Source organism: Hemitrygon akajei, chromosome 10 (genome assembly GCF_048418815.1).
Source record: "Hemitrygon akajei chromosome 10, sHemAka1.3, whole genome shotgun sequence".
NCBI lineage: Eukaryota > Metazoa > Chordata > Chondrichthyes > Myliobatiformes > Dasyatidae > Hemitrygon > Hemitrygon akajei.
The window spans coordinates 175,555,000-175,581,338 of NC_133133.1; the positions used below are offsets into that span (position 1 = coordinate 175,555,000).

At 50.6% G+C, this 26,339-nt stretch overlaps 1 protein-coding gene across 1 annotated transcript in view; it reads left to right on the top strand.

Annotated features, from left to right (window-relative positions):
• The window catches only part of LOC140734135 (guanylyl cyclase inhibitory protein), a 37,877-nt gene extending 14,634 nt beyond the window's left edge, over positions 1-23,243 (top strand). Inside the window, exons 3-5 of the mRNA XM_073057715.1 lie at positions 6,758-6,907; positions 16,375-16,480; positions 23,095-23,243. Coding sequence (XP_072913816.1) covers positions 6,758-6,907; positions 16,375-16,480; positions 23,095-23,201 — 363 coding nt within the window. The 3' untranslated portion in view covers positions 23,202-23,243. The remainder of the gene's footprint in view (positions 1-6,757; positions 6,908-16,374; positions 16,481-23,094) is intronic.
• The last annotated feature ends 3,096 nt before the right edge of the window (positions 23,244-26,339 follow it).

Sequence of the window (26,339 nt, forward strand, 5' to 3'; positions counted from 1 at the left end):
TGTGACAGTAGGTCTGTTCCACATCAGCTCCTTCCCACTTCCTCCCTTGATCGACATCACTAGCTCTTTCTCTTCATCTCTGCCACGTTTCACCAGCTCCAGATATACAAATGGAAAGGAGAATCCAGAGCAACACAGACAAAATGCTGGAGGAACTCAGCAGGTCAGGCAGCATCTGTGGAAAAGAGTAAATAGTTGATGTTTAGGCTGAGACCCTTCATCAGGACAAATCACTCCCTTCTGTCCCACCCCTCTTGGTTTTCCCTTATCCCTGTGACCACATGCCCACTTCTCTCCCTCCTCCTACACCCTCATGACCTGCCAAGCACCCACACCTCCGTCTGGTCCCCTTCTCCTTCCTTGTCTTCCTTGGTCCACTGTGTCCCCTTCTATCAGAGTCCTTCTTCTTCAGCCATTATCTCTCTTACCTATCACCTCCCAGTTTCTCACTTCATCCACTCTCCCCAACCCACCCACCTTCCCTCTCACCTGGTCTCACCTATCACCCGCCAAGTTGTGCTCCTCCCCTTCCTCCCACCATTTTATTCTGATTTCTTCCCCTTCCTTTCCAGTCCTGAAAGGTCTCAGCTCAAAACATTGACTTTATTTCTTTCTACAGATGCTGCCTGACCAGCTGAGTTCCTCCAGCATTGTGTGCAAAGTTCTCAAAATACCACATTTTAATGTTCCTTTTTCTTGGTCCCTCTGTCGTTTTGTGACTTTTGCTTCTGGAATCCAGCCCTCTCATTCCAGGCACCTGCTCCCCCTCCCTGTCTCCAAACTCTGGCATTCTCTCACAAAACTTTTCCTTCCCTCTCTCCCTTCCTGAAAAGCACTTAAAACCCTTCTGTCAGACCATGGTCCTGAAGTGGCCCTTCGACACACCATTTCCAAGCTGACCATTGCACTAGATTTGATCTTCTATGCCTTGATGATTCAAACATTTCCCCAGCTGGTTTACTGAGTCTGCCTCCATCATCTCCATCATCACCAGAGCAGTTAGAGTAAAGCTTGGGGTTCAGTTCCTGCTGCTGTCTCTGAGGAGTTTGTACGTACTCCTCGTGACCAAGTGGATTTCCTCTGGTTGCTCCAGTTTCTGCCCACAGTTACGGTCAGTGAGTTGTGGGCATCCTATGTTGGCACAGTGATGTTTGCGGACTGCCCCCAGCTCATCCTCAAACTGATGGTCACTGATGCAAATCTCACATCTTACTGTATGTTTTGAGATTTTGATGTATTGTGACAAATAAACCTTTAAAAAAATCTTTAAATACTTCCTCAGATATAATTATCCCTCCTTCCTTCTCCCATTTTGTTTTAACGTATGAAGTCAAATGTGTTTTAAGATTTGACAACCCCTTATACATGCTTCAAATGATTCTACTACCGTTATCTGAATTATACACTTTTCTAAATAGCTCTATCAAGCATGTACTTGCCTTGGTTACATTTTTAACCCTCTTATTAACATACTGTCACATCTGTAAATACCGATAAAAGTCTTGTTTTTCTAATAAGTGTTTCTCTTTTAGCATTTCAAAACTGAACAGTGTTCCTTCTTTCATTATGTTGCAAAGAACTGTTATTCCTTTAGCTGTCCAGTCCTTAAATCTAGCATCCAATTTGTTTAGTGTAAAATCCGAGTCATATGCACACCATTTAAGAATTGTAATATCTCCCTCTAGATTATATTCTTTTATAGTAGTTTTCCATATTTTAAGAGTCCATTTCACCCATGGGTTATCAATAGTATTTATGTACCTTTGCAGGTTGTTATCAGCCAAAATTGCCTGTATGGGTATAAGTGTATACCTCAGATAAATATTAAGTAGAGATTTGTGGCAAATATGATTATATGTTATATATGCAGAGTATCTGAAATACATCTTATGGAAATGTTTGTTTGATGATGAACTTCAATAAAAAATAAATTACAAAAAAATCTTTAAATATTCAGCCAGTAGGTTCCTGGATCTAACCATTGAAAAATGCCCTCTTCAGATCACTACTAAATGTCCCACCTCGCACCTTAAACCCATGCCCCCTTTTTCAAGACATCCCACCCTAGGAAGAAGATTCTTATTGTCTACCCTATCTAACCCCCTCAATTGTATACACCTGTAGCAGATCACCCCTCAAGCTTCTTCACTCCAGGAAAAGCCAACCCAATCTATCCAAGTTATCCTTCTAATTTAATTGTTCCAATCCCGGCAATATCCGAATGAAGTTACTCCGGAGGAAGTACGGAGATGAACACAGTCCAAAGACATGCTGGGGTAGCCCACAATTGTCATCATGGCTGCGGTGCCAACTCACTAACCCTAATCCTAACCGGTACGTCTTTGAGGTAACCGGAACAACTGGAGGAAACTCACGCGGTCACAGGGAGAACAACAGACTCCTTACAGGCAGCAACAGGAACTGAAGCTCAGTCTCTGAGCACTGGCACTGCAAAGTGTTACACTAACTACTGTGGTAGAGAGTTTCACTATACTGTGCAAGTGATAAATAAAATTAATGTTTATTTACCTCCCAGCTTCTTATTCCAGCCCTCCCCCACCCTCCTGGCTTCACCTTTCACCTTCCAGCTTGTCCTCATTCCCCTCCCCCTCCTTTTCATTCTGGCACCTTCCCCCTTCCGTTCTAGTCCTACTCGGACTGAAACATTGGCCGTACATTCCTCTCCAGAGATGCTGCCTGACCTGCTGAGTTCCTCCAGCACCCTGTGCCTGTTACTCTGGAGACTGCAGAATCTCTTGTGTTTAAAGTTAATCTTTATCTTCTACACGTTCTCCAGAGTAATCACGTCCTCCCAGAGTTTAGCAAACAGAATTTCACACATTTTATGAAGTTGTAACACAACATTCCGACCAGTGTAAATTCTGTTAGGTTTGTGAACACAGACAGTACTGCTCAGAAACAGGCCCTTCGGCCCGCAATGTTGTGCTGAACCAATTAAATTAATAATCAAATGGCTGACTAAATTAGTCTCCTCTGCTGACACCATGCCCATATCCTTCCACTTTCCTCACATTCATCTGCCCGTCTAAATGTCTCCTAAAAGTCTTCAATGTTTCTGCCTCTACCACCACCCCAGGCAGTTCACCCACCTCTCTATGTGGGGGAAAAGTCTTGCCCCTCACATCTCCTTTGAAATTACTCCCTCTCACCCCCTTACTTAAACACTTCAACTCAGGGAAAATATACCGTCTGTCAAATCTATCTATGCCTCTCATAATCTTATAAAGCTCTATCAGATCTCCGTCCAGCCCCTGCCACTCCAGAGGAAACAACCCAAGTTTGTCTGGCTTTTCATTATGGCACATGCCCTCTAATCTCAGCTACATTCTATGTTGTATGTTAGACCTGATGGTGAAGCCTCCTTTACCAGTGATGCCACTTGCAGGGGTTACAGACCCTAGAGGTAGCGATCACAACTCTGTCTCCTTTACCATAGCGCTGGAGAGGGATAGGAGCAGACAATCTGGGAAAATGTTTAATTGGGGTAGGGGGAAATATGATGCTATTAGGCAGGAATTTGGGAGCAGATGTTCTCAGGGAAGTGCACGGCAGAAACGTGGCAAATAAATGTTCAGGGAACATTTGCATGAAGCTCTGCGTTTTTATGTTTCATTGAGGCAGGGAAAGGGTGGTAGGGTAAAAGAACCATGGTAGGCTATAGAAAATCTAGTTAAGAAGAAAAGAAAATCTTATGAAAGGTTCAAGAAACTAGGTACTGTTAGAGCTCTGGAAAATTACAGGAGTGTCAGGAAGGAGTTCAAGAATGAAATTAGGAGAGCTAGAAGGGGCCATGAGAAGGCCTTGGTGGACAGGATTAAGGAAAACCCCAAGACATCCTCCAAGTATTTGAAGAGCAAGAGGATGAGCCATGTGAGAATAGGACCAATCAGGAGTGAGGGTGGAAACACGTGCATGGAGCCGGAGGGGGTAGTGGAGGTACTCAATGAATACTTTGCTTCAGTATTCACCAGGGAAAGGGACCTTGGCAATTGTGGGAATGACTTTACAACAGACTGAAATGCTTGAGCATATAGACATTAAGAAAAAGAATGTGCTAAAGCTTTTGAAAAGTATTGTTAGATAGGTCAGTGGGATCGGGACTATGAGAAGCGAGGGAGAAGATTGTTGAGCCTCTGGCGATAATCTTTGCATCATCAATTGGGATTGGAGAAGTACTGGAGGATTGGAGGGTTGCAAATGTTGTTCCCTTGTTCAAGAAAGGGAGTAGAGATAAGCCAAGAAATTATAGATCAGTGAGTCTTACTTCAAAGGTGGGCAAGTTGTTGGAGAAGATCCTGAGAGGCAGGATTTATGAACATTTGGAGAGGCATAATATGATTAGGAATAGTCAGCATGGTTTTGTCAAGGGCAGGCCACCTTACGAACCTGATTGAATTCTTTGAGGATGTAACAAAAAACATTGATGTAGGTAGAGCAGTAGGTGTAGTGTATATAATTTCAGTAAGGCATTTGATGAGGTTCCCCATGCAAGGCTCATTCAGAAAGTAAGGAGGCATGGGATCCAAGGAGCCCTTGCTTTGTGGATCTAGACATACAAACAAGCTGGATGAACTCAGCAGGTTGGGCAGCATCTGTTGAAAGAAGCTGTCAACATTTCGGGTCGAGACCCTTCATCAGGACGTTTGTGGATCTAGAATTGGCTTGCCCACAGAGGGCAAAGGATGATTGTAGATGGTTCGTATTCTGCATAGAGGCCGGTGACCAGTGGTGTTCCGCAGGGATCTGTTCTGGGTCCCCTCCTCTTTGTGATTTTTATAAATGACCTGAATGAGGAAGTAGAAAGATGGGTTAGTAAGTTTGCTGATGACACAAAGGTTGGGGGTATTGTGGATAGTCTGGAGGGTTGGCAAGACATTAATAAGATGCAGAACTGGGCTGAGAAGTGGCAGATGGAGTTCAACCCAGATAAGTGTGAAGTGGTTCATTTTGGTAGGTCCAATTTGAAGACAGAATATAATATAAATGTTAAGACTCTTGGCAGTGTGGAGGATCAGTGAGATCTTGGGGTTCATGTCCATAGGACACTCAAAGCTGCTGCGTAGGTTGACTGTGTTGTTAAGAAGGTGTATTGTGTGTTGGCCTTCATCAACTATGGGACTGAGTTCAAGAGCCATGTTACAGCTATATAAGGCCCCACTTGTGTACTGTGCTCAGTTCTGGTCACCTCACTACAGGAAGGATGTGGAAGCCATAGAAAGGGTGCAGAGGAGATTTACAAGGATGTTGCCTGGATTGGGGAGCATGCCTTATGAGAATAGGTTAAGTGAACTCGGCCTTTTCTCCTTGGAGTGATGGAAGATGAGAGATTACCTGATAGAGGTGTTTAAGATGATGAGAGGCATTGTTCGTGGGAATAGCCAGAGGCTTTTTCCCAGGGCTAAAATGGCTAACATGAGGAAGCAGAGCTTTAGGGTGCTTGGAAGCAGGTACAAGGGGAATGTCAGGGGTAAGTTTTTCATAAAGAGTGTGGTGGGTGGTGGAATGCCCAGCCAGTGGCGATGGTGGAAGCGGATACAATAGGGTCTTTTAGGAGACTCTTAGATCGGTGCATGGAGTTAGGAAAATAGAGAGCTATGCACTATGGAAATTCTAGGCAGTTTCTAGAGTAGGTTACGTGGTCGGCACAACATTGTGGGCCGAAGGTCTGTGATGTGCTGTAGATATCTATGTTTCAAATTGGGTGCCATGGTGGCACAGCAATTAGCACGGCTTGGGGAATCGAAGTTCAGAGTTCAGTCGGGGTGTCCCCTGTGAGGAGTCTCTGAATATCCTCCAGGCAGACAGACAGACAGATTTATCCTCCCTGCTCACGACCCCAAATCTATCCTACAGTGAATGCTCATCGGTCAGGCCCCTGTGAAACACTACTTACCAGTTACAGGTCCAACTCTCCCATAACGACTGTGTTACCGAGTGAACCAGTCCCAGCTGCTCGTGTTTGGCCCACAGCCCTCACAACCTTTTCTCTCCATATGCTTACCCACTTATTTTATAAACATCGTTAGTGTGCCTGCCTCAACCGCCAAAGAAGGGTTTCAGCCCAAAACTTCTACTATTCAGGCTCCTCCATAAGCACTGTCTGACCTGCTGAATTACACAGAACAAAGAACAGTACAAGCCATTCGGCCCCCAATGTTGTGCTGACCCTTTAACCTCCTCCAAGATCAATCTAACCCTCCCCTCCCACATTGCCCTCCATTTTACAATCATCCCTTTTGCCTATCTAGAAGTCTTTTAAATGTCCCTAAGGTATCTTCCTCCACCAACATCCCTGGTAGGGTGTTCCACACACCCACTACACTGAGTAATAAAAAACTGACCTCTGACATCGCCCCTGTACTTTTCTCCATTCACCTTAAAATTTTGCTTCCTCGTATTAGCTATTTCTCCCGGGAACAACTCTGTGTTCACTATCTTCTACACCTCTAACAAGTCACCTCTCATCCTGCTCCGAGAGCTCACACAACCTATCCTCACAAGATGTGCTCCTTAATCCAGGCAGCATCCTGGTACACCTCCTCTGTACCCCCTCTGCACATCTTTTCTTTAAATCAGTGACTAAAACGGAGCACAATATTGCACGTGTGGTCTGACCAGAATTCGAAGAGCTGCAGCAAGACAGCAGACTGCTCCTGCAGCGTTTTGTGGGTGCTGCTCTGGATTTCCAGCATCTCGGGTGTTTATCAGCCAATGTTGTGTTGTGTCTCTGCTGAAGGATGGGTTGGTGGACTACCGCGAGTACGTGACGGCTGTCAGCCTGCTGATCCAGGGCACGGCCCAGGAGAAGCTGAAGTGGTCCTTTAAACTCTACGACAAAAACAAGGATGGAGCCATCAGCCGGGCGGAGATGCTGGAGATCATGCAGGTCGGCCTCTGGGTCTCAGCCCACGGCAGAGAGGGGGGCAAAAGGGCCGGTGGGGAGTAAGTGTGGGAGTGAGGGAGGGGAATCAGAGTCACATGAAGGTGAGCAGGAAGGTGGAGGAGGAAGCGAGGGCAAGGGGGAGGCAAGGGCACAAGAGGGATGCGGGTGCAATAGGGAGGTGGGGGTGAGGGGGAGGTAGGCACGAGGGGGAGGTGGGGGTGAGAGGGAGGCGGGTGTGAGGGGGAGGCGGGCAAGGGGCAGGCAGAGTGCCAGGAGGTGGTGAGGGCATGGGTGGGGAGAGGGTGAGGGGGAGGCGAGGGCAAGGCAGAGAGTGAGGGGAAAGGGAGGTGGGATGAGGGAGGGGAAGGCTGGGGCAACGGGGAGGGATCAAGGGGGAGGTGGGGCAAGGGTGGGTGGAGGGCGAAGGAGAGGTGAGTGTGAGGATGAGTGGAGAGTGAGGGGAAGGGGAGGTGGGATGAGGGAGGTGAAGGTGGGACAAGGGGAAGGCTGGAGCAATGGGGAGGGATCAAGGGGGAGGTGGGGCAAGGGTGGGTGGAGGGCGAAGGAGAGGTGAGTGTGACGATGAGTGGAGAGTGAGGGTAGGTGGAGGGTGAAGGTGAGGATGTCCAACAGCTCCTCCCTGAGTCATGGAGCCAAACTGTCTGGAAAAAGGCCATTCATCACAACCGGTCCCGACTGACCACAACGGCCATCAGCTCGTCCCATTTACCTGTGTTGGCTCACATCCCTCTCCTTCCCATACGTATTCCTGTGCAAGTGCTTTTGAAATTGTTAATGTACCTGCATCAATCACTTCCTCTGGCAACTCAATCCTCTGTGTGAAGGATCCCTATTCAGTCTCTCTCCTATGCCCTCTAGTTCTCGCGTCCGAAAGATTGTGTGCACGCACCCTATGCCCCCTTCCCTAATGACTTTCTATATCTCTATCAGATCACGTCTCAGTCTCCTACACTCCAAGGAAAAATATCCTAGCCTGTCCATCCTCTCTCCATAACTAGCCCTGGCAAATCTATATGCACTATTTCCAGTTGAATAGCAGGATCTCCAAACACAGACTGAACACAATAGTCCAGTGCAGCCTCACCAGCATCAGCTCTGTGACTTCCCAGCTTCTCTACTCAAACCCTGACTGTTGACTGGTGGACAGGCTGATGAATCGACTTTTGGGGAACCATGTACTAGAGCTCTATGTCCCTGTGTTTTACATAAAACAGTAAGATAGGAGCAGAATAATGACCATTCGGCCCATTGAGTCTGATACTATGACTCATTTATTATCCCGCTCAACCCCATTCTCTTGCCTTCTCCATGTAACCTTTGACGACCTGACTAATCAAGAACCTATCAACCTTAGCTTTAAATATACTCAGTGACTTGGCCTCCACAGCTGTCTGTGGCAATGAATTCCACAGATTCATCACCATCTGGCTAAAGAAATTCCTCCTCACCTCTGTTCTAAAGGGATGTTCCTTTATTCTGAGGCTGTGCCCTCTGCCCTCTGGATGTTGCAAGTCAGGGCAGTACGATATGGAGAGCAGGCTGTTGCCCATGTAGCAAGCTCCCCCTCTCCATGCACCTGAAAAGGAAGAGCAGAGAGCACAGCTGGCATCCGCCGTGTCGCAGGAGTTGCCAGTCAGCGTTGAACTCAGTGCTGGACTCCACCTCCGGGTTTACTCCGGAAGGCGTGGGGCAGTATAACTGCAAGTCAGCGGAGGGGTGAGATCAGAGCTTTCCTTCTAGCTAAGCTGCCTCCAACTGCCCGAAGCGACTGGTTTGAGGGCATCAGTAACCCGCCTTTGCCCCTTCTCCTGTCTGTAGAAATGGTTCTGCCGGGCTTAGTAGCTGAGCCACATGTGAAAGCCAGGAGCTGGACTTGGTGTCAGAGGCTGTTTGAGGTGACATTACTGGGAGCATTACTACACCCGGCTACAACACCTTAAGAAACCTCTGGTCCTACACTCACCCACTGTAGGAATCATTCTCATACAGCACTGTGAATGCCCTACCTTAGAATGATCCAAAGAATATTTATTATCAATGTATGCAGTACACAACCCTGAGATTCATCTTCAAAAGGCAGCCACAAAACAAAGAAATACCATGGAACCCGTTCAAAGAAAACATCAAGCACCCAACTTGACAAAAAAGCTTCTGTTGCAGCCTGCTGTACTGGGCTCTGTGATAGTCTGCTGTGCTGGGTTCTGTGGGAGCCTGCTGTACTGGGTTCTGTGGGAGCCTGCTGTACTGGGTTCTGTGGGAGTCTGCTGTACTGGGTTCTGTGGGAGCCTGCTGTACTGGGTTCTGTGGGAGACTGCTGTGTTGGGTTCTGTGGGAGTCTGCTGTACTGGGCTCTATAGGGGTCTGCTGTACTGGGTTCTGTGGGAGCCTGCTGTGCTGGGCTCTGTGGGAGCCTGCTGTGCTGGGTTCTGTGGGAGTCTGCTGTACTGGGCTCTGTGGGAGTCTGCTGTGCTGGACTCTGTGGGAGCCTGCTGTACTGGGTTCTGTAGGAGCCTGCTGTGCTGGGTTCTGTGGGAGTCTGCTGTACTGGGCTCTATAGGGGTCTGCTGTACTGGGTTCTGTGGGAGCCTGCTGTGCTGGGCTCTGTGGGAGCCTGCTGTGCTGGGTTCTGTGGGAGTCTGCTGTACTGGGCTCTGTGGGAGTCTGCTGTGCTGGACTCTGTGGGAGTCTGCTGTACTGGGTTCTGTGGGAGCCTACTGTGCTGGGTTCTGTGGGAGCCTACTGTGCTGGGTTCTGTGGGAGTCTGCTGTAATGGGCTCTGTGGGAGCCTGCTGTGCTGGGTTCTGTGGGAGCCTGCTGTGCTGAGTTCTGTGGGAGCCTGCTGTGCTGGGTTCTGTGGGAGTCTGCTGTACTGGGCTCTGTGGGAGCCTGCTGTACTGGGTTCTGTGGGAGTCTGCTGTACTGGGTTCTGTGGGAGTCTGCTGTACTGGGTTCTGTGGGAGCCTGCTGTGTTGGGTTCTGTGGGAGTCTGCTGTACTGGGCTCTATAGCGGTCTGCTGTACTGGGTTCTGTGGGAGCCTGCTGTGCTGGGCTCTGTGGGAGCCTGCTGTGCTGGGTTCTGTGGGAGTCTGCTGTACTGGGCTCTGTGGGAGTCTGCTGTGCTGGACTCTGTGGGAGCCTGCTGTACTGGGCTCTGTGATAGTCTGCTGTGCTGGGTTCTGTGGGAGCCTGCTGTACTGGGTTCTGTGGGAGCCTGCTGTACTGGGTTCTGTGGGAGTCTGCTGTACTGGGTTCTGTGGGAGCCTGCTGTACTGGGTTCTGTGGGAGACTGCTGTGTTGGGTTCTGTGGGAGTCTGCTGTACTGGGCTCTATAGGGGTCTGCTGTACTGGGTTCTGTGGGAGCCTGCTGTGCTGGGCTCTGTGGGAGCCTGCTGTGCTGGGTTCTGTGGGAGTCTGCTGTACTGGGCTCTGTGGGAGTCTGCTGTGCTGGACTCTGTGGGAGCCTGCTGTACTGGGTTCTGTGGGAGCCTGCTGTGCTGGGTTCTGTGGGAGTCTGCTGTACTGGGCTCTATAGGGGTCTGCTGTACTGGGTTCTGTGGGAGCCTGCTGTGCTGGGCTCTGTGGGAGCCTGCTGTGCTGGGTTCTGTGGGAGTCTGCTGTACTGGGCTCTGTGGGAGTCTGCTGTGCTGGACTCTGTGGGAGTCTGCTGTACTGGGTTCTGTGGGAGCCTACTGTGCTGGGTTCTGTGGGAGCCTACTGTGCTGGGTTCTGTGGGAGTCTGCTGTAATGGGCTCTGTGGGAGCCTGCTGTGCTGGGTTCTGTGGGAGCCTGCTGTGCTGAGTTCTGTGGGAGCCTGCTGTGCTGGGTTCTGTGGGAGTCTGCTGTACTGGGCTCTGTGGGAGCCTGCTGTACTGGGTTCTGTGGGAGTCTGCTGTACTGGGTTCTGTGGGAGCCTGCTGTGCTGGGCTCTGTGGGAGCCTGCTGTGTTGGGTTCTGTGGGAGTCTGCTGTACTGGGCTCTATAGCGGTCTGCTGTACTGGGTTCTGTGGGAGCCTGCTGTGCTGGGCTCTGTGGGAGTCTGCTGTACTGGGTTCTGTGGGAGCCTGCTGTGTTGGGTTCTGTGGGAGTCTGCTGTACTGGGCTCTATAGCGGTCTGCTGTACTGGGTTCTGTGGGAGCCTGCTGTGCTGGGCTCTGTGGGAGCCTGCTGTACTGGGTTCTGTGGGAGCCTGCTGTGCTGGGTTCTGTGGGAGTCTGCTGTACTGGACTCTGTGGGAGTCTGCTGTACTGGGTTCTGTAGGAGCCTACTGTGCTGGGTTCTGTGGGAGTCTACTGTGCTGGGTTCTGTGGGAGTCTGCTGTAATGGGCTCTGTGGGAGCCTGCTGTGCTGGGTTCTGTGGGAGCCTGCTGTGCTGAGTTCTGTGGGAGCCTGCTGTGCTGGGTTCTGTGGGAGTCTGCTGTACTGGGCTCTGTGGGATCCTGCTGTGCTGGGTTCTGTGGGAGCCTGCTGAACTGGGTTCTGTGAGAGCCTGCTGTACTGGGTTCTGTGGGAGTCTGCTGTACTGGGTTCTGTGGGAGCCTGCTGTACTGGGCTCTGTGGGAGCCTGCTGTACTGGGTTCTGTGGGAGACTGCTGTACTGGGTTCTGTGGGAGTCTGCTGTACTGGGTTCTGTGGGAGCCTGCTGTACTGGGCTCTGTGGGAGCCTGCTGTGCTGGGTTCTGTGGGAGCCTGCTGTGCTGAGTTCATTGGGAGTTTGCTGTGCTGGGCTCTGTGGGAGCCTGCTGTACTGGGTTCTGTGGGAGCCTGCTGTACTGGGCTCTGTGGGAGCCTGCTGTACTGGGCTCTGTGGGAGCCTGCTGTGCTGGGCTCTGTGGAAGCCTGCTGTGCTGAGCTGTGTGGGAGTCTGCTGTGCTGGGCACTGTGGGAGTCTGCTGTACTGGGTTCTGTGGGAGCCTGCTGTGCTGGGTTCTGTGGGAGCCTGCTGTGCTGGACTCTGTGAGAGTCTGCTGTGCTGGGTTCTGTGGGAGCCTGCTGTGCCGGACTCTGTGGGAGTCTGCTGTGCTGGGTTCTGTGGGAGCCTGCTGTGCTGGACTCTGTGGGAGCCTGCTGTGCTGGGTTCTGTGGGAGTCTGCTGTACTGGGCTCTGTGGGAGCCTGCTGTTCTGGGTTCTGTGGGAGTCTGCTGTACTGGGTTCTGTGGGAGTCTGCTGTACTGGGCTCTGTGGGAGCCTGCTGTACTGGGCTCTGTGGGAGCCTGCTGTGCCGGACTCTGTGGGAGCCTGCTGTACTGGGCTCTGTGGGAGTCTGCTGTGCTGGGTTCTGTGGGAGTCTGCTGTACTGGGTTCTGTGGGAGTCTGCTGTACTGGGTTCTGTGGGAGCCTGCTGTGCTGGACTCTGTGGGAGCCTGCTGTACTGGGTTCTGTGGGAGTCTGCTGTGCTGGGTTCTGTGGGAGTCTGCTGTGCTGGGTTCTGTGGGAGCCTGCTGTGCTGGGTTCTGTGGGAGCCTGCTGTACTGGGTTCTGTGGTAGTCTGCTGTGCTGCGTTCTGTGGGAGCCTGCTGTGCTGGACTCTGTGGGAGTCTGCTGTGCTGGGTTCTGTGGGAGCCTGCTGTGCTGGGTTCTGTGGGAGCCTGCTGTGCTGGGCTCTGTGGGAGCCTGCTGTGCTGGGTTCTGTGGGAGTCTGCTGTGCTGGGTTCTGTGGGAGTCTGCTGTACTGGGCTCTGTGGGAGTCTGCTGTGCTGGGTTCTGTGGGAGTCTGCTGTACTGAGTTCTGTGGGAGCCTGCTGTGCTGGACTCTGTGGGAGCCTGCTGTACTGGGCTCTGTGGGAGTCTGCTGTACTGAGCTCTGTGGGAGCCTGCTGTACTGGGCTCTGTGGGAGCCTGCTGTGCTGGGTTCTGTGGGAGTCTGCTGTGCTGGGTTCTGCGGGAGCCTGCTGTACTGGGTTCTGTGGGAGCCTGCTGTGCTGGGTTCTGTGGGAGTCTGCTGTGCTGGGTTCTGTGGGAGTCTGCTGTGCTGGACTCTGTGGGAGCCTGCTGTGCTGGACTCTGTGGGAGTCTGCTGTGCTGGGTTCTGTGGGAGCCTGCTGTGCTGGACTCTGTGGGAGTCTGCTGTGCTGGGTTCTGTGGGAGCCTGCTGTGCTGCGCTCTTTGGGAGTCTGCTGTGCTGGGTTCTGTGGGAGCCTGCTGTTGTGGACTCTGTGGGAGTCTGCTGTGCTGGGTTCTGTGGGAGTCTGCTGTACTGGGCTCTGTGGGAGCCTGCTGTGCTGGGTTCTGTGGGAGCCTGCTGTACTGGGCTCTGTGGGAGCCTGCTGTGCTGGGCTCTGTGGGAGTCTGCTGTACTGGGCTCTGTGGGAGCCTGCTGTGCTGGGTTCTGTGGGAGCCTGCTGTACTGGGTTCTGTGGGAGTCTGCTGTACTGGGCTCTTTGGGAGTCTGCTGTGCTGGGTTCTGCGGGAGCCTGCTGTACTGGGTTCTGTGGGAGCCTGCTGTGCTGGGTTCTGTGGGAGTCTGCTGTACTGGGCTCTGTGGGAGTCTGCTGTGCTGGGTTCTGTGGGAGTCTGCTGTGCTGGACTCTGTGGGAGCCTGCTGTGCTGGGTTCTGTGGGAGCCTGCTGTGCTGGGTTCTGTGGGAGCCTGCTGTGCTGGGCTCTGTGGGAGCCTGCTGTACTGGGCTCTGTGGTAGCCTGCTGTACTGGGCTCTGTGGGAGCCTGCTGTGCTGGGCTCTGTGGGAGCCTGCTGTGCTGGACTCTGTGGGAGCCTGCTGTGCTGGGTTCTGTGGGAGTCTGCTGTACTGGGCTCTGTGGGAGCCTGCTGTTCTGGGTTCTGTGGGAGTCTGCTGTACTGGGTTCTGTGGGAGTCTGCTGTACTGGGCTCTGTGGGAGCCTGCTGTACTGGGCTCTGTGGGAGTCTGCTGTTCTGGGCTCTGTGGGAGCCTGCTGTGCTGGACTCTGTGGGAGCCTGCTGTGCTGGGTTCTGTGGGAGTCTGCTGTACTGGGTTCTGTGGGAGTCTGCTGTACTGGGCTCTGTGGGAGCCTGCTGTTCTGGGTTCTGTTGGAGTCTGCTGTACTGGGTTCTGTGGGAGTCTGCTGTACTGGGCTCTGTGGGAGCCTGCTGTTCTGGGTTCTGTGGGAGTCTGCTGTGCTGGGTTCTGTGGGAGTCTGCTGTGCTGGACTCTGTGGGAGCCTGCTGTGCTGAGCTGTGTGGGAGTCTGCTGTGCTGGGCACTGTGGGAGTCTGCTGTACTGGGTTCTGTGGGAGCCTGCTGTGCTGGGTTCTGTGGGAGTCTGCTGTGCTGGGTTCTGTGGGAGTCTGCTGTACTGGGTTCTGTGGGAGCCTGCTGTGCTGGGTTCTGTGGGAGTCTGCTGTGCTGGGTTCTGTGGGAGCCTGCTGTGCTGGACTCTGTGGGAGTCTGCTGTGCTGGGTTCTGTGGGAGTCTGCTGTGCTGGGTTCTGTGGGAGCCTGCTGTGCTGGGTTCTGTGGGAGCCTGCTGTGCTGGGCTCTGTGGGAGCCTGCTGTGCTGGGTTCTGTGGGAGTCTGCTGTGCTGGGTTCTGTGGGAGCCTGCTGTGCTGGACTCTGTGGGAGCCTGCTGTACTGGGATCTGTGGGAGTCTGCTGTGCTGGGTTCTGTGGGAGTCTGCTGTACTGGGTTCTGTGGGAGCCTGCTGTGCTGGACTCTGTGGGAGCCTGCTGTACTGGGTTCTGTGGGAGTCTGCTGTACTGGGTTCTGTGGGAGCCTGCTGTGCTGGGTTCTGTGGGAGCCTGCTGTACTGGGTTCTGTGGTAGTCTGCTGTGCTGCGTTCTGTGGGAGCCTGCTGTGCTGGACTCTGTGGGAGTCTGCTGTGCTGGGTTCTGTGGGAGCCTGCTGTGCTGGGTTCTGTGGGAGCCTGCTGTGCTGGGCTCTGTGGGAGCCTGCTGTGCTGGGTTCTGTGGGAGTCTGCTGTGCTGGGTTCTGTGGGAGTCTGCTGTACTGGGCTCTGTGGGAGTCTGCTGTGCTGGGTTCTGTGGGAGTCTGCTGTACTGAGTTCTGTGGGAGCCTGCTGTACTGGGCTCTGTGGGAGCCTGCTGTGCTGGGTTCTGTGGGAGTCTGCTGTGCTGGGTTCTGCGGGAGCCTGCTGTACTGGGTTCTGTGGGAGCCTGCTGTGCTGGGTTCTGTGGGAGTCTGCTGTGCTGGGTTCTGTGGGAGTCTGCTGTGCTGGACTCTGTGGGAGCCTGCTGTGCTGGACTCTGTGGGAGTCTGCTGTGCGGGTTCTGTGGGAGCCTGCTGTGCTGGACTCTGTGGGAGTCTGCTGTGCTGGGTTCTGTGGGAGCCTGCTGTGCTGGGTTCTGTGGGAGCCTGCTGTGCTGGGCTCTTTGGGAGTCTGCTGTGCTGGGTTCTGTGGGAGCCTGCTGTTGTGGACTCTGTGGGAGTCTGCTGTGCTGGGTTCTGTGGGAGTCTGCTGTACTGGGCTCTGTGGGAGCCTGCTGTGCTGGGTTCTGTGGGAGCCTGCTGTACTGGGCTCTGTGGGAGCCTGCTGTGCTGGGCTCTGTGGGAGTCTGCTGTACTGGGCTCTGTGGGAGCCTGCTGTGCTGGGTTCTGTGGGAGCCTGCTGTGCTGGGTTCTGTGGGAGCCTGCTGTACTGGGTTCTGTGGGAGTCTGCTGTGCTGGGTTCTGTGGGAGTCTGCTGTACTGGGCTCTGTGGGAGTCTGCTGTGCTGGGTTCTGCGGGAGCCTGCTGTACTGGGTTCTGTGGGAGCCTGCTGTGCTGGGTTCTGTGGGAGTCTGCTGTACTGGGCTCTGTGGGAGTCTGCTGTGCTGGGTTCTGTGGGAGTCTGCTGTGCTGGACTCTGTGGGAGCCTGCTGTGCTGGGTTCTGTGGGAGCCTGCTGTGCTGGGCTCTGTGGGAGCCTGCTGTACTGGGCTCTGTGGGAGCCTGCTGTGCTGGGCTCTGTGGGAGCCTGCTGTGCTGGGCTCTGTGGGAGCCTGCTGTGCTGGGTTCTGTGGTTGGGATATCCCAGGAGAAAGGCCTGAGCTTCTGCTGGGCTCAGCGGACATTTGTTTGATAAATTCAGCAAAGTCAAAGCCTCAAAACCCTCGAGTAACTGTTCATTTAAATCTCATTGAAGTTCATCGAGTATCAAAAAGCCTAGATAGAGTGAACATGGAGAGGATGTTTCCTACAGTGGGGCAGTCTAGAACAAGAGGGCAGAGAGTCAGAATAGAGGGACATCCATTAAGAACAGAGTGTGGTGAATCTGTGGAATTCATTACCACAGACGGTTGTGGAGGCCAAGTCAGTGGTACATTTAAAGTGGAAGTTGACAGGTTCTTGATTAGACAGGGTGTCAAAGGTTACGGGGAGAAGGCAGGAGAATGGGATTGAGAGGGATAATAAATCAGCCATGATGGAATGGTGGAGCAGAATTGATGGGCCAAATGGCCGAATTCTGCCCCTAGGCTTTATGGTCTAATCTTGAACAGTTAGTTAACTCGTGCGTAGAGGTTGTTCTCTCTCTATACAGACGATTTATAAGATGAGCCTAGCAGTGTCACTGACCAAAGTGGAACCACAGACTGCTGAGGAGTGCACTGACCGTATGTTCAGACGCCTGGACAGGGACAGAGATGGTGAGTGCTGGGAAACGGGCATAGAATCATATAGAGTCCAGCATAGAAACACACCCTTCAGCCCTTCTAGTCCATGCCAAAACCATTTAAACTGCCTACTCCCATCACCCTGCACCGGGACCATAGCCCTCCATACCCCTACCATCCATGCACCTATCCAAACTTCAGTTTAATGCTGAAACCTTGCCTACATCTGACCAAAACTGCCTCGTCAATGTCTTATAAAATTTCAACACAACATACTCGGTACATTGATTTATGAAAGCCAAAGTTCCAAAAGTGTTCTTTATGACCCTATCAACATGTGATACCACTTTCAATAAATTATGGACCTGTATTCCCAGATCTCTTTGTCCTTCCACACTCCTCAGTGCCCTACCGTTCGCTGTGTAAGACCAATCCTGGTTGGTCCTACCAAAGTGTAAAACCTCACACTTGTCTGCATTAAATTCCATCTAATATTTTTCAGCCCATTTTTCCAGCTGATGCAAACCCCTCTGCAAGCCATGACAGCCTTCCTCACTGTCCAGTACGCCCCCATCTTGGTGTCATCTGCAAATTTGCTGATCCAGTTAACCGCATTATCATCCAGATCATTTGTGTAAATGAAAAACACGAACGACACAGCATCAATCCCTGTGGCACACCACTAGCCACAGCCTCCAGTCAGAGAGGCAACCCTCTACTACCTCAGCACACACAAAGCGCTGGAGGAACTCAGCAGGCCAGTCAGCATCTATGGAAAAGAGTACAGTTGATGTTTTGGGCCGAGACCCTTCGGCAGGACGGGAGGAAAAAAGCTGAGTAGATTTGAAAGGTGGGGAGAGAAACGCCAGGCGATGGGTGAAACCTGGAGGGGGAGGGATGAAGCAAAGAGCTGGGAAGTTGATTGGTGAAAGAGACAGAAAGCCATGGAAGAAAGAAGAGGGGGGAGGAGAGGAGCAGCAGCAGAGGGAGGTGATGGGCGGGCAAAGAGACAACATGAGAGAGGGACAAGGGCATGGGAAATGGTGAGGGTAGGGGGGAGGGGTAGAGGCATTACTGGAAGTTTGACAATGTTCATGCCATCAGGTTGGAGGGTTCACAAACGGAATATAAGGTGTTATTCCTCCAAACTAAGTGTGGATTTATCCCAACAGTGGAGAAGGCCATGGATGGACATATCGGAATGGGAATGGGAAGTGGAATTAAAATGGGAGGCCACTGGGAGATCCCACTTGTTCTGGTGGACGGAGTGTAGGTGCTCAGCGAAGCGGTCGCCCAATCTACGTCGGGTCTCCCGGCACACAAGAGTCCGCAGCGAGAGATTCGAACACAGTATATAACCACAACAGACTCATAGGTGAAGTGTCACCTCACCTGGAAAGACTGTTTGGGTAGTGGGAGAGGACGTGTAGGGGCAGGTGAAGCACTTGTGCCACTTGCAAGGGCAAGAGCAGGAGGGAGATCAGTGGGGAGGGACTAATAGACAAAGGAGTTGCGTAGGGAGTGATCCCTGCTGAAAGCAGAAAGTGAGGGGGGGGAGGGAAAGATGATTACTCTTCAACTACCACTCTCTGGCTTCTCCCACAGAGCCAAGGTCTCATCCAATTTGACACCTCATCTTCAATGCCATACAACTGAGACTTTCTGACCAATCTCCCACGTGGAACAGGGACAAATGCCTTGCTAAAGACATGTAGACGATATCCACGGCCTTGCTAAAGACATGGAGACAATATCCATGGCTTTGCTAAAGTCCACGTAGACAATACCCACTGCCTTGCCTTCACGAACAAGAGAAAATCCGTAAATGCTGGAAATCAAAGCAACACACACAAAATGTTAGAGGAAATCAGCAGGCCAGGCAGCATCTATGGAAAAAGTAGAGTTCCTCCATCATTTTATGTCACTGAGGGAGGGGTGGTACCGGGGGAGGGTCACACTGTGTGAGGGGTGGTACTGAGGGAGGGTCACACTGTGGTAGGGGGTGGTACTGAGGGAGAGTCACACTGTGGGAGGGGTGGTACTGAGGGAGGGTCACACTGTGGGAGGGGTGGTACTGAGGGAGAGTCACACTGTGGGAGGGGTGATACCGAGGGAGGGTCACACTGTGGGAGGGGTGATACCGAGGGAGGGTCACACTTTGAGAGGGTGGTCCAAGGGAGGGTCACACTGTGGGAGGGGTGGTACTGCGGGAGGGTCACACTGTGGGAGGGGCGGGTACTGAGGGAGGGTCACACTGTGGGAGGAGCGGTACTGAGGGAGAGTCACACTGTAGGAGGGGTGGTACTGAGGGAGGGTCACACTGTGGGAGGAGCGGTACTGAGGGAGAGTCACACTGTAGGAGGGGTGGTACTGAGGGAGAGTCACACTGTGGGAGGGGCGGTACTGTGGGAGGGTCACACTGTGGGAGGGGTGGTACTGAGGGAGGGTTACACTGTGGGAGGGGTGGTACCGAGGGAGGGTCACACTGTGGGAGGAGCGGTACTGAGGGAGAGTCACACTGTAGGAGGGGTGGTACTGAGGGAGAGTCACACTGTGGGAGGGGTGGTACTGAGGGAGGGTCACACTGTGGGAGGGGTGGTATTGAGGGAGGGTCAACACTTGACTGTATCAGACTCATTCAGTACAGATGTAGGTCCTTCAGCTCAGCAACCCTTTGCAAACAATGGAGTACACTGTACACTAAACCCACACTGATCCCATTTCATTCTCCCCATATTCTACCCACACCCTGGGGCTGGTAGAGTAGCCAATTAACCTCCATAGATTCTGTGGCATAAACAGTCCTTTCAGGTCACTGAGACTATGCCAGTTATCAAAGCAATCACGCCTCCCCCCCCCCCCCCCCCCATTTCCCTGTGGCCTTGTCTTCCATTTCTACCCATTCACAACACTCTACACTAATGTGTGTTTGGATGTGGGAGGTGTTACGTACCCCGTAACTGGGTCACTTACCAGCAAAGATAGAGAGGTCCGTTGAAGTCTGATGGTACTATTTTTAACAATATTTATTGATAAAAATACACAAAAATAATATCAACGCAACCATACAGATAATATATGTCATCAATACTAAATCTAAAAGTGCGGGTATAATAATAATCAATAAGAAATAACTCTATCGTTGTCTAGGGGATAATGTATTGTCTGATGGAAATATAAAAGTCACTCAAGTTCATTCAAGCTGCAGGCTGCAGCCTTTGGTTGGAGTCAAGAGAGAGAGAATTTAAAACTTGCCCATTCCTTTTATGATGTCAATCCTTCGAGAGTCGTTGGGGCTGATTTCTCCTTTATTTTAGCTAAAGCCGTTCTTCCGTGGTAAGGCCCACCAATTCCGAGGCAAATGGAAAAGGACGCACGTGGGCTTTCCACCAGCTTTCACTATTACGCTGTTACAGGATTTCTATCGTTTCTCCGGGTGCGTCTGAAAGGGGTTTTTCCCCAGACCCTCTTTTATCCTTACTCACGGGGTCTCAGATGTCAATCAGGTTGGGGAGGATGCCATCCCCCCAACCAGCCCACGTTGCTCATTCCTTGAGGACGTCAATGAATAGCATAGTGCTCAATACACAATTCCGTCTCCAAGAGACAATGGCCGGTTCCCGTGGCTTTGAAATCGCTGAGGGCCAGGACATTCCAAACCCCCTGTGGATTCTGCGTCTCTCTCTCATTTCCTGGCTCTCCTGACATGAATTAATTGCGATCTTGCGATTCTCAAAAAGGAGGGGGCACAGGCGTAACAGAGGCGACCCACACACACCACCTGATGTCAGGATCGAACCGAGATCACTGGAGTTATGAGACTGGCTGCATTAGCAGTACTGAGGGAGTGGCTGCATAGTTGGGTGGCTACGTCCTTCGGATGAGATATGAACCGGGTCTCAGCTGCCCTCACATGGAGGCTCCCACAGAAGGGAGGGCAGCCCTGGAGATGGTGTTTGCCCCTCAGTCACCTTGGCTGAGGGAGATTAATTCTCTGTTATCACTCTGCTGTGGGTGGGGAGGGAGGGGGGAGCGGCTGTTATTTCGGACAGTCCAACAGCCACAATCCTACATTAACTGTCAAGCTCACTTGGGTAAACTGGGCACTGGAGAGGGTGCAGTGGAGATTCCCCTGGGTGTGACCTGCAGGTCAGTTATGAGGAGAAACTGGAGCGGAGGAAGTTAAGAATTAGAGTCACAGAGTATGGCAACAGGCCCTTCAGCCCAACTTGTCTGTACTAACCCAGGTGCCACACCAGAAGAGGTGAATAAATGATGAGGTACAGGGTAAGCTGCAGGAAACATTTCCCCACATAGGAGGCAGATAAAACTGGAGGACACAGCTTTAGGATGGGGTGGAAGAGATTTGAGAGGTGAGGATATGGACTGACGGTATCTCAGTAGTGCCCATTCGAGCACTGGAAATACCAGGTACAATTCATCTTCAAGTTTATTGTCATCTGACTGTACATATACCTAAGCAAATGAAACAACAGACCACAGTTCACCCACAAAACAGGTATCACACAAAGCAAAATATTACCGTGAGTAAGTTAATGAAATATAATTCAAAATGCATGTAGAGCGCAGCACAGGTAAACAGTAAGCAGCTCACCGTCCCAGTGATGAGACTCGGTGGTGGCAGGGCATCCATTTGTCTCACAGCCTGGAACAGTAGAGAAACCATGGGCCAAGTATTGGGAGCTGGGATTAACATGGGCGGCTGCCCACAGTCCAGAATGGGCAGGCTGGGCCAAACAGCCCGTTTCCATGCATAATGAACAGGAGGTTGTGAAAGGTGCTCTAAAACACATATCTTATTGAGTCATACATCTTTCAGCCTATTTATAATAGGCCAGCCTTGTCTTTTGCCTAGTCCCATCTACCTGCATCTGGGGCATAGCCCTCCATACCCCTCCTGTCCAGGTACCTATCCAAACCTCTTAAAAGTTACAATTAAAACCACATCCACCACTTAATTCTGTTGGTAGCTCGTTCTTGATTTGCACCACCCTCTGAGTTAAGAAATTCCTCCTCAGGTTCCCCTTTAAATACTTCAGTCTTTCATAACACACAGGAGCAGAGTTAGGCCATTCAGCCCATCGAGTCTGCTCATCCAATTTCATCCTGGCTGATTTATTATCCCTCTCAACCCCATTCTCCTGCCTCCTCCCAGCAAGCTTTGCTGCCCTGACTAATCAAGAACCTATCAACCTCCACTTTAAATTCACCCAGTGACTTGACCTCCACAGCCATCTGTGGCAATGAATTCCACAGATTCACCATCCTGTGGCTAAAGAAATTCCTCATTTCTGTTCTAAATCTCTCTATCCTGAGGCTGTGTCCTCTGATTCTAGACTCCCCTGCTATAAGAAACATCCTCTAGTACCCTCTCCACATCCACTCTATCTGGATACGTCAATAGTCAATGAGATCCCCCCCACCCCCACTTATTCTTCCAAATTCTAGCAAGTACAGGCCCAGAGCCATCAAACAGACCTCAAATGTTAACCCTTTTGTTCCCCAGATCATTCTCATGAACCTCCTCTGGTCCTGTCCAATCTGATTTTTATGGCTTAATAAGTACATACATTACTATAAGCACCTTTCAAAGGGCTTAGCCATGTGGAACACAAACAGGCCATTCAGCCCATCTACACATCTTTTCTTAGATATGGGGCTCAAAGCCCATAGTCAGGTGCATAAGTATAGGGAAGTGTTTGGTTACGAACTTTAGTAGAAGGAATAAAGGGGTAGAATATTTTCTAAGTGGGGAGAAAATTTCAAAATCACAGGTGCAAAGGGACTTGGGAGTCCTCATGCAGGATTCCCTAAAGGTTAACCTGCAGGTTGAGTCTGTGGTGAGGAAGGCAAATGTAATGTTAGCATTCACTTTGAGAGGTCTAGAATATAAAAACAAGGATGTAATGCTGAGGCTTTGTAAGGCATTGGGCAGACGCACTTGGAGAATTGAGAGCGGTTTTGGGCCCTTTATCTGAAAAAATACGTCCTGTTATTGGAGAGGGTCTGGAGGAGATTCATTAGAATGATTCAGGTAATTAAAGTGTTAACATATGAGGAGCATTTGATAGCTCTGGGCCTGTACTCACTGGAGTTTACAAGAATGGGGGGGGGGGATTTCATTGAAACCTATCAATATTGAAAGGCTGAGACAGAGTGAATGTGGAGAGGACGTTTCCTATAGCAAGGGCGTCTAGGACCAGAGGGCACAGCCTCAGACTAGAGGAATGTCCCTTTAGAACAGAGATGAGAATGAGTTTTTGTAGCCAGAGGGTGGTGAATTTGTGGAATTCATTGCCACAGATGGCTGTGGAGACCATATCATTTGGTACATCTAAAGCGGAGGGTGATGGGGTTTTGTTTAGTAACAATGTCAAAGGTTACGGGAGAAGACAGGAGAAGAGGGTTGAGAGGGTTAATAAATCAGCCATGATAGAATGGTGGAGCAGACACAATGGGCCAAATGGTCTAATTATTCTCCTACGTCTTATGATATTAAACTGCTCACAATACTCCAAATGGGGTCAGGCCAATGCTTTATAAAGGCTTCAGTCAGCAGTAGAAAGGTTTGGTGGGTATATTGGAACTCTGAGGGGCAGTCACCTTGATGCTCTCCAACTCCCCAGCTGTCATCAGCCAGAAGGAATTTATTGAGGGAGCGCTGGGGGATGCGTGGGTCCGGGCAATGCTGGAGTGTGACCCAAGCACCATCGAGGTTCCTCGAAGCACGTAACGCCAGACGCCTCAGCTGGGCCGCAGAACGAGTGGAAATGAAGTCCCGATGAATTCATGCTGAAGATCCCTCTCACTGCTCCCGTCCTGATGGAATGAGAATCAGATTTAATATTTGATTAATTTAATATGTAAGGCTTTCTTCTTCATGTTACTTGCTAAGGTTAATAAAATAGCTTCTCTGTAATGTTAACTGCTGAGGTAGTGGGTTCTCTGTAGCAGCATGTTTGGGTTATAACTGATAACAGGGCTTTGGAATTCAGTGCTAACCTATGGAAGAGATGTTATTCTTTCTGTCCGTGTGAAAGCTGTTAGTTTGCGCAGGCTTCGGGGAGAAGGCATGAGGAGGATGAAGAGAGAAGACACGGCTTGAGGAGACGGTGGGGTGCCAGACCCTCTGGGCGCTGGGCTCGGGGTGGGAGCCCAGAGGTCGGCGACGATCGAAGGAGGATCAGTGAAGGGAAAATCTGTGAGCTCCAACGATTTGTGCACTGGACTGTTTAATGAGATTATTGGCGCCTTTTTATTTTATATTTTGTTTCTCTACTAACCCCATAGTCAAATATAAAATCTTAATTGTTTAACCGCACATTGTGTACTGCTGGTTGTCTCGGGGTACTGATTTCACACAGGGGACATCGCACGCAGCATCCACCCAAACGAGTGTGCTAAGGTTTGGCCGGGCAGGGGGTTATCACCCCGCCATCGTGCCACTGGGCCAAGCGAGTGTTACAAATTAATGAATATGATATAGTTGGGATCACAGAGACGTGGCTCCAGGGTGACCAAGGATGGGAGCTCAACATCCAGAGATATTCAATATTCAGGAGGGATAGACAGTAAAGAAAAGGAGGTGGGGTAGCATTGCTGATTAGAGAGGAGATTAACGCAATAGAAAGGAAGGACATTAGCCTGGAGGATGTGGAATTGATATGGGTAGAGCTGCATAACACTAAGGGGCAGAAAACGCTGGTGGGAGTTGTGTACAGGCCACCTAACAATAGTAGTGAGGTTGGGGACGGCATTAAACAGGAAATTAGAAATGCCTGCAATAAAGGAACAGTAGTTATAATGGGTGACTTCAATCTACATATAGATTGGGTGAACCAAATTGGTAAGGGTGCTGAGGAAGAGGATTTCTTGGAATGTATGCGGGATGGTTTTCTGAACCAACATGTCGAGGAACCAACTAGAGAGCAGGCCATTCTAGACTGGGTATTGAGCAATGAGGAAGGGTTAGTTAGCAATCTTGTCGTGCGAGGCCCCTTGGGTAAGAGTGACCATAATATGGTGGAATTCTTCATTAAGATGGAGAGTGACATAGTTAATTCAGAAACAAAGTTCTGAACTTAAAGAAGGGTAACTTTGAAGGTATGAGACGTGAATTAGCTAAGATAGACTGGCAAATGATACTTAAAGGGTTGACGGTGGATATGCAATGGCAAGCATTTAAAGATCGCATGGATGAACTACAACAATTGTTCATCCCAGTTTGGCAAAAGAATAAACCAGGGAAGGTAGTGCACCCGTGGCTGACAAGGGAAATTAGGGATAGTATCAAGTCCAAAGAAGAAACATATAAATTAGCAAAAAAAAAGCGGCACACCTGAGGATTGGGAGAAATTCAGAGGCCAGCAGAGGAGGACAAAGGGCTTAATTAGGAAAGGGAAAAAAGATTATGAGAGAAAGCTGGCAGGGAACATAAAAACTGACTGTAAAAGCTTTTATAGATACGTGAAAAAAAGAGATTGGTCAAGACAAATGTATGTCCGTTACCTGTCAGAAACAGGTGAATTGATCATAGGGAACAAAGACATGGCAGACCAATTGAATAACTACTTTGGTTCTGTCTTCACTAAGGAGGACATAAATAATCTTCCGGAAATAGTAAGGGACCGAGGGTCTAGTGAGATGGAGGAACTGAGGAAAATACATGTTAGTAGGGAAGTGGTGTTAGGTAAATTGAAGGGATTAAAGGCAAATAAATCCCTAGGGCCAGATGGTCTGCATCCCAGAGTGCTTAAGGAAGTAGCCCAAGAAATAGTGGATGCATTAGTGATAATTTTTCAAAACTCCTTAGATTCTGGATTAGTTCCTGAGGATTGGAGGGTGGCTAATGTAGCCCCACTTTTTAAAAAAGGAGGGAGAGAGAAACCGGGGAATTATAGACCGGTTAGTCTGACATCGGTGGTGGGGAAAATGCTAGAGTCGATTATCAAAGATGTGATAACAGCACATTTGGAAAGAGGTGAAATCATCGGACAAAGTCAGCATGGATTTGTGAAAGGAAAATCACGTCTGACGAATCTTATAGAATTTTTTGAAGATGTAACTAGTAGAGTGGATAGGGGAGAGCCAGTGGATGTGGTATATTTAGATTTTCAAAAGGCTTTTGACAAGGTCCCACGCAGGAGATTAGTGTGCAAACTTAAAGCACACGGTATTGGGGGTATGGTATTGATGTGGATAGAGAATTGGTTGGCAGACAGGAAGCAAAGAGTGGGAGTAAATGGGACCTTTTCAGAATGGCAGGCAGTGACTAGTGGGGTACCGCAAGGCTCAGTGCTGGGACCCCAGTTGTTTACAATATATATTAATGATTTAGACAAGGGAATTAAATGCAGTATCTCCAAGTTTGCGGATGACACGAAGCTGGGCGGCAGTGTTAGCTGTGAGGAGGATGCTAAGAGGATGCAGGGTGACTTGGATAGGTTAGGTGAGTGGGCAAATTCATGGCAGATGCAATTAAATGTGGATAAATGTGAGGTTATCCACTTTGGTTGCAAGAACAGGAAAACAGATTATTATCTGAACGGTGGCCAATTAGGAAAAGGGGAGGTGCAACGAGACCTGGGTGTCATTGTACACCAGTCATTGAAAGTGGGCATGCAGGTACAGCAGGTGGTGAAAAAGGCAAATGGTATGTTGGCATTCATAGCAAGAGGATTCGAGTACAGGAGCAGGGAGGTTCTACTGCAGTTGTACAAGGCCTTGGTGAGACCGCACCTAGAATATTGTGTGCAGTTTTGGTCCCCTAATCTGAGGAAAGACATTCTTGCCATAGAGGGAGTACAGAGAAGGTTCACCAGATTGATTCCTGGGATGGCAGGACTTTCATATGAAGAAAGACTGGATCGAC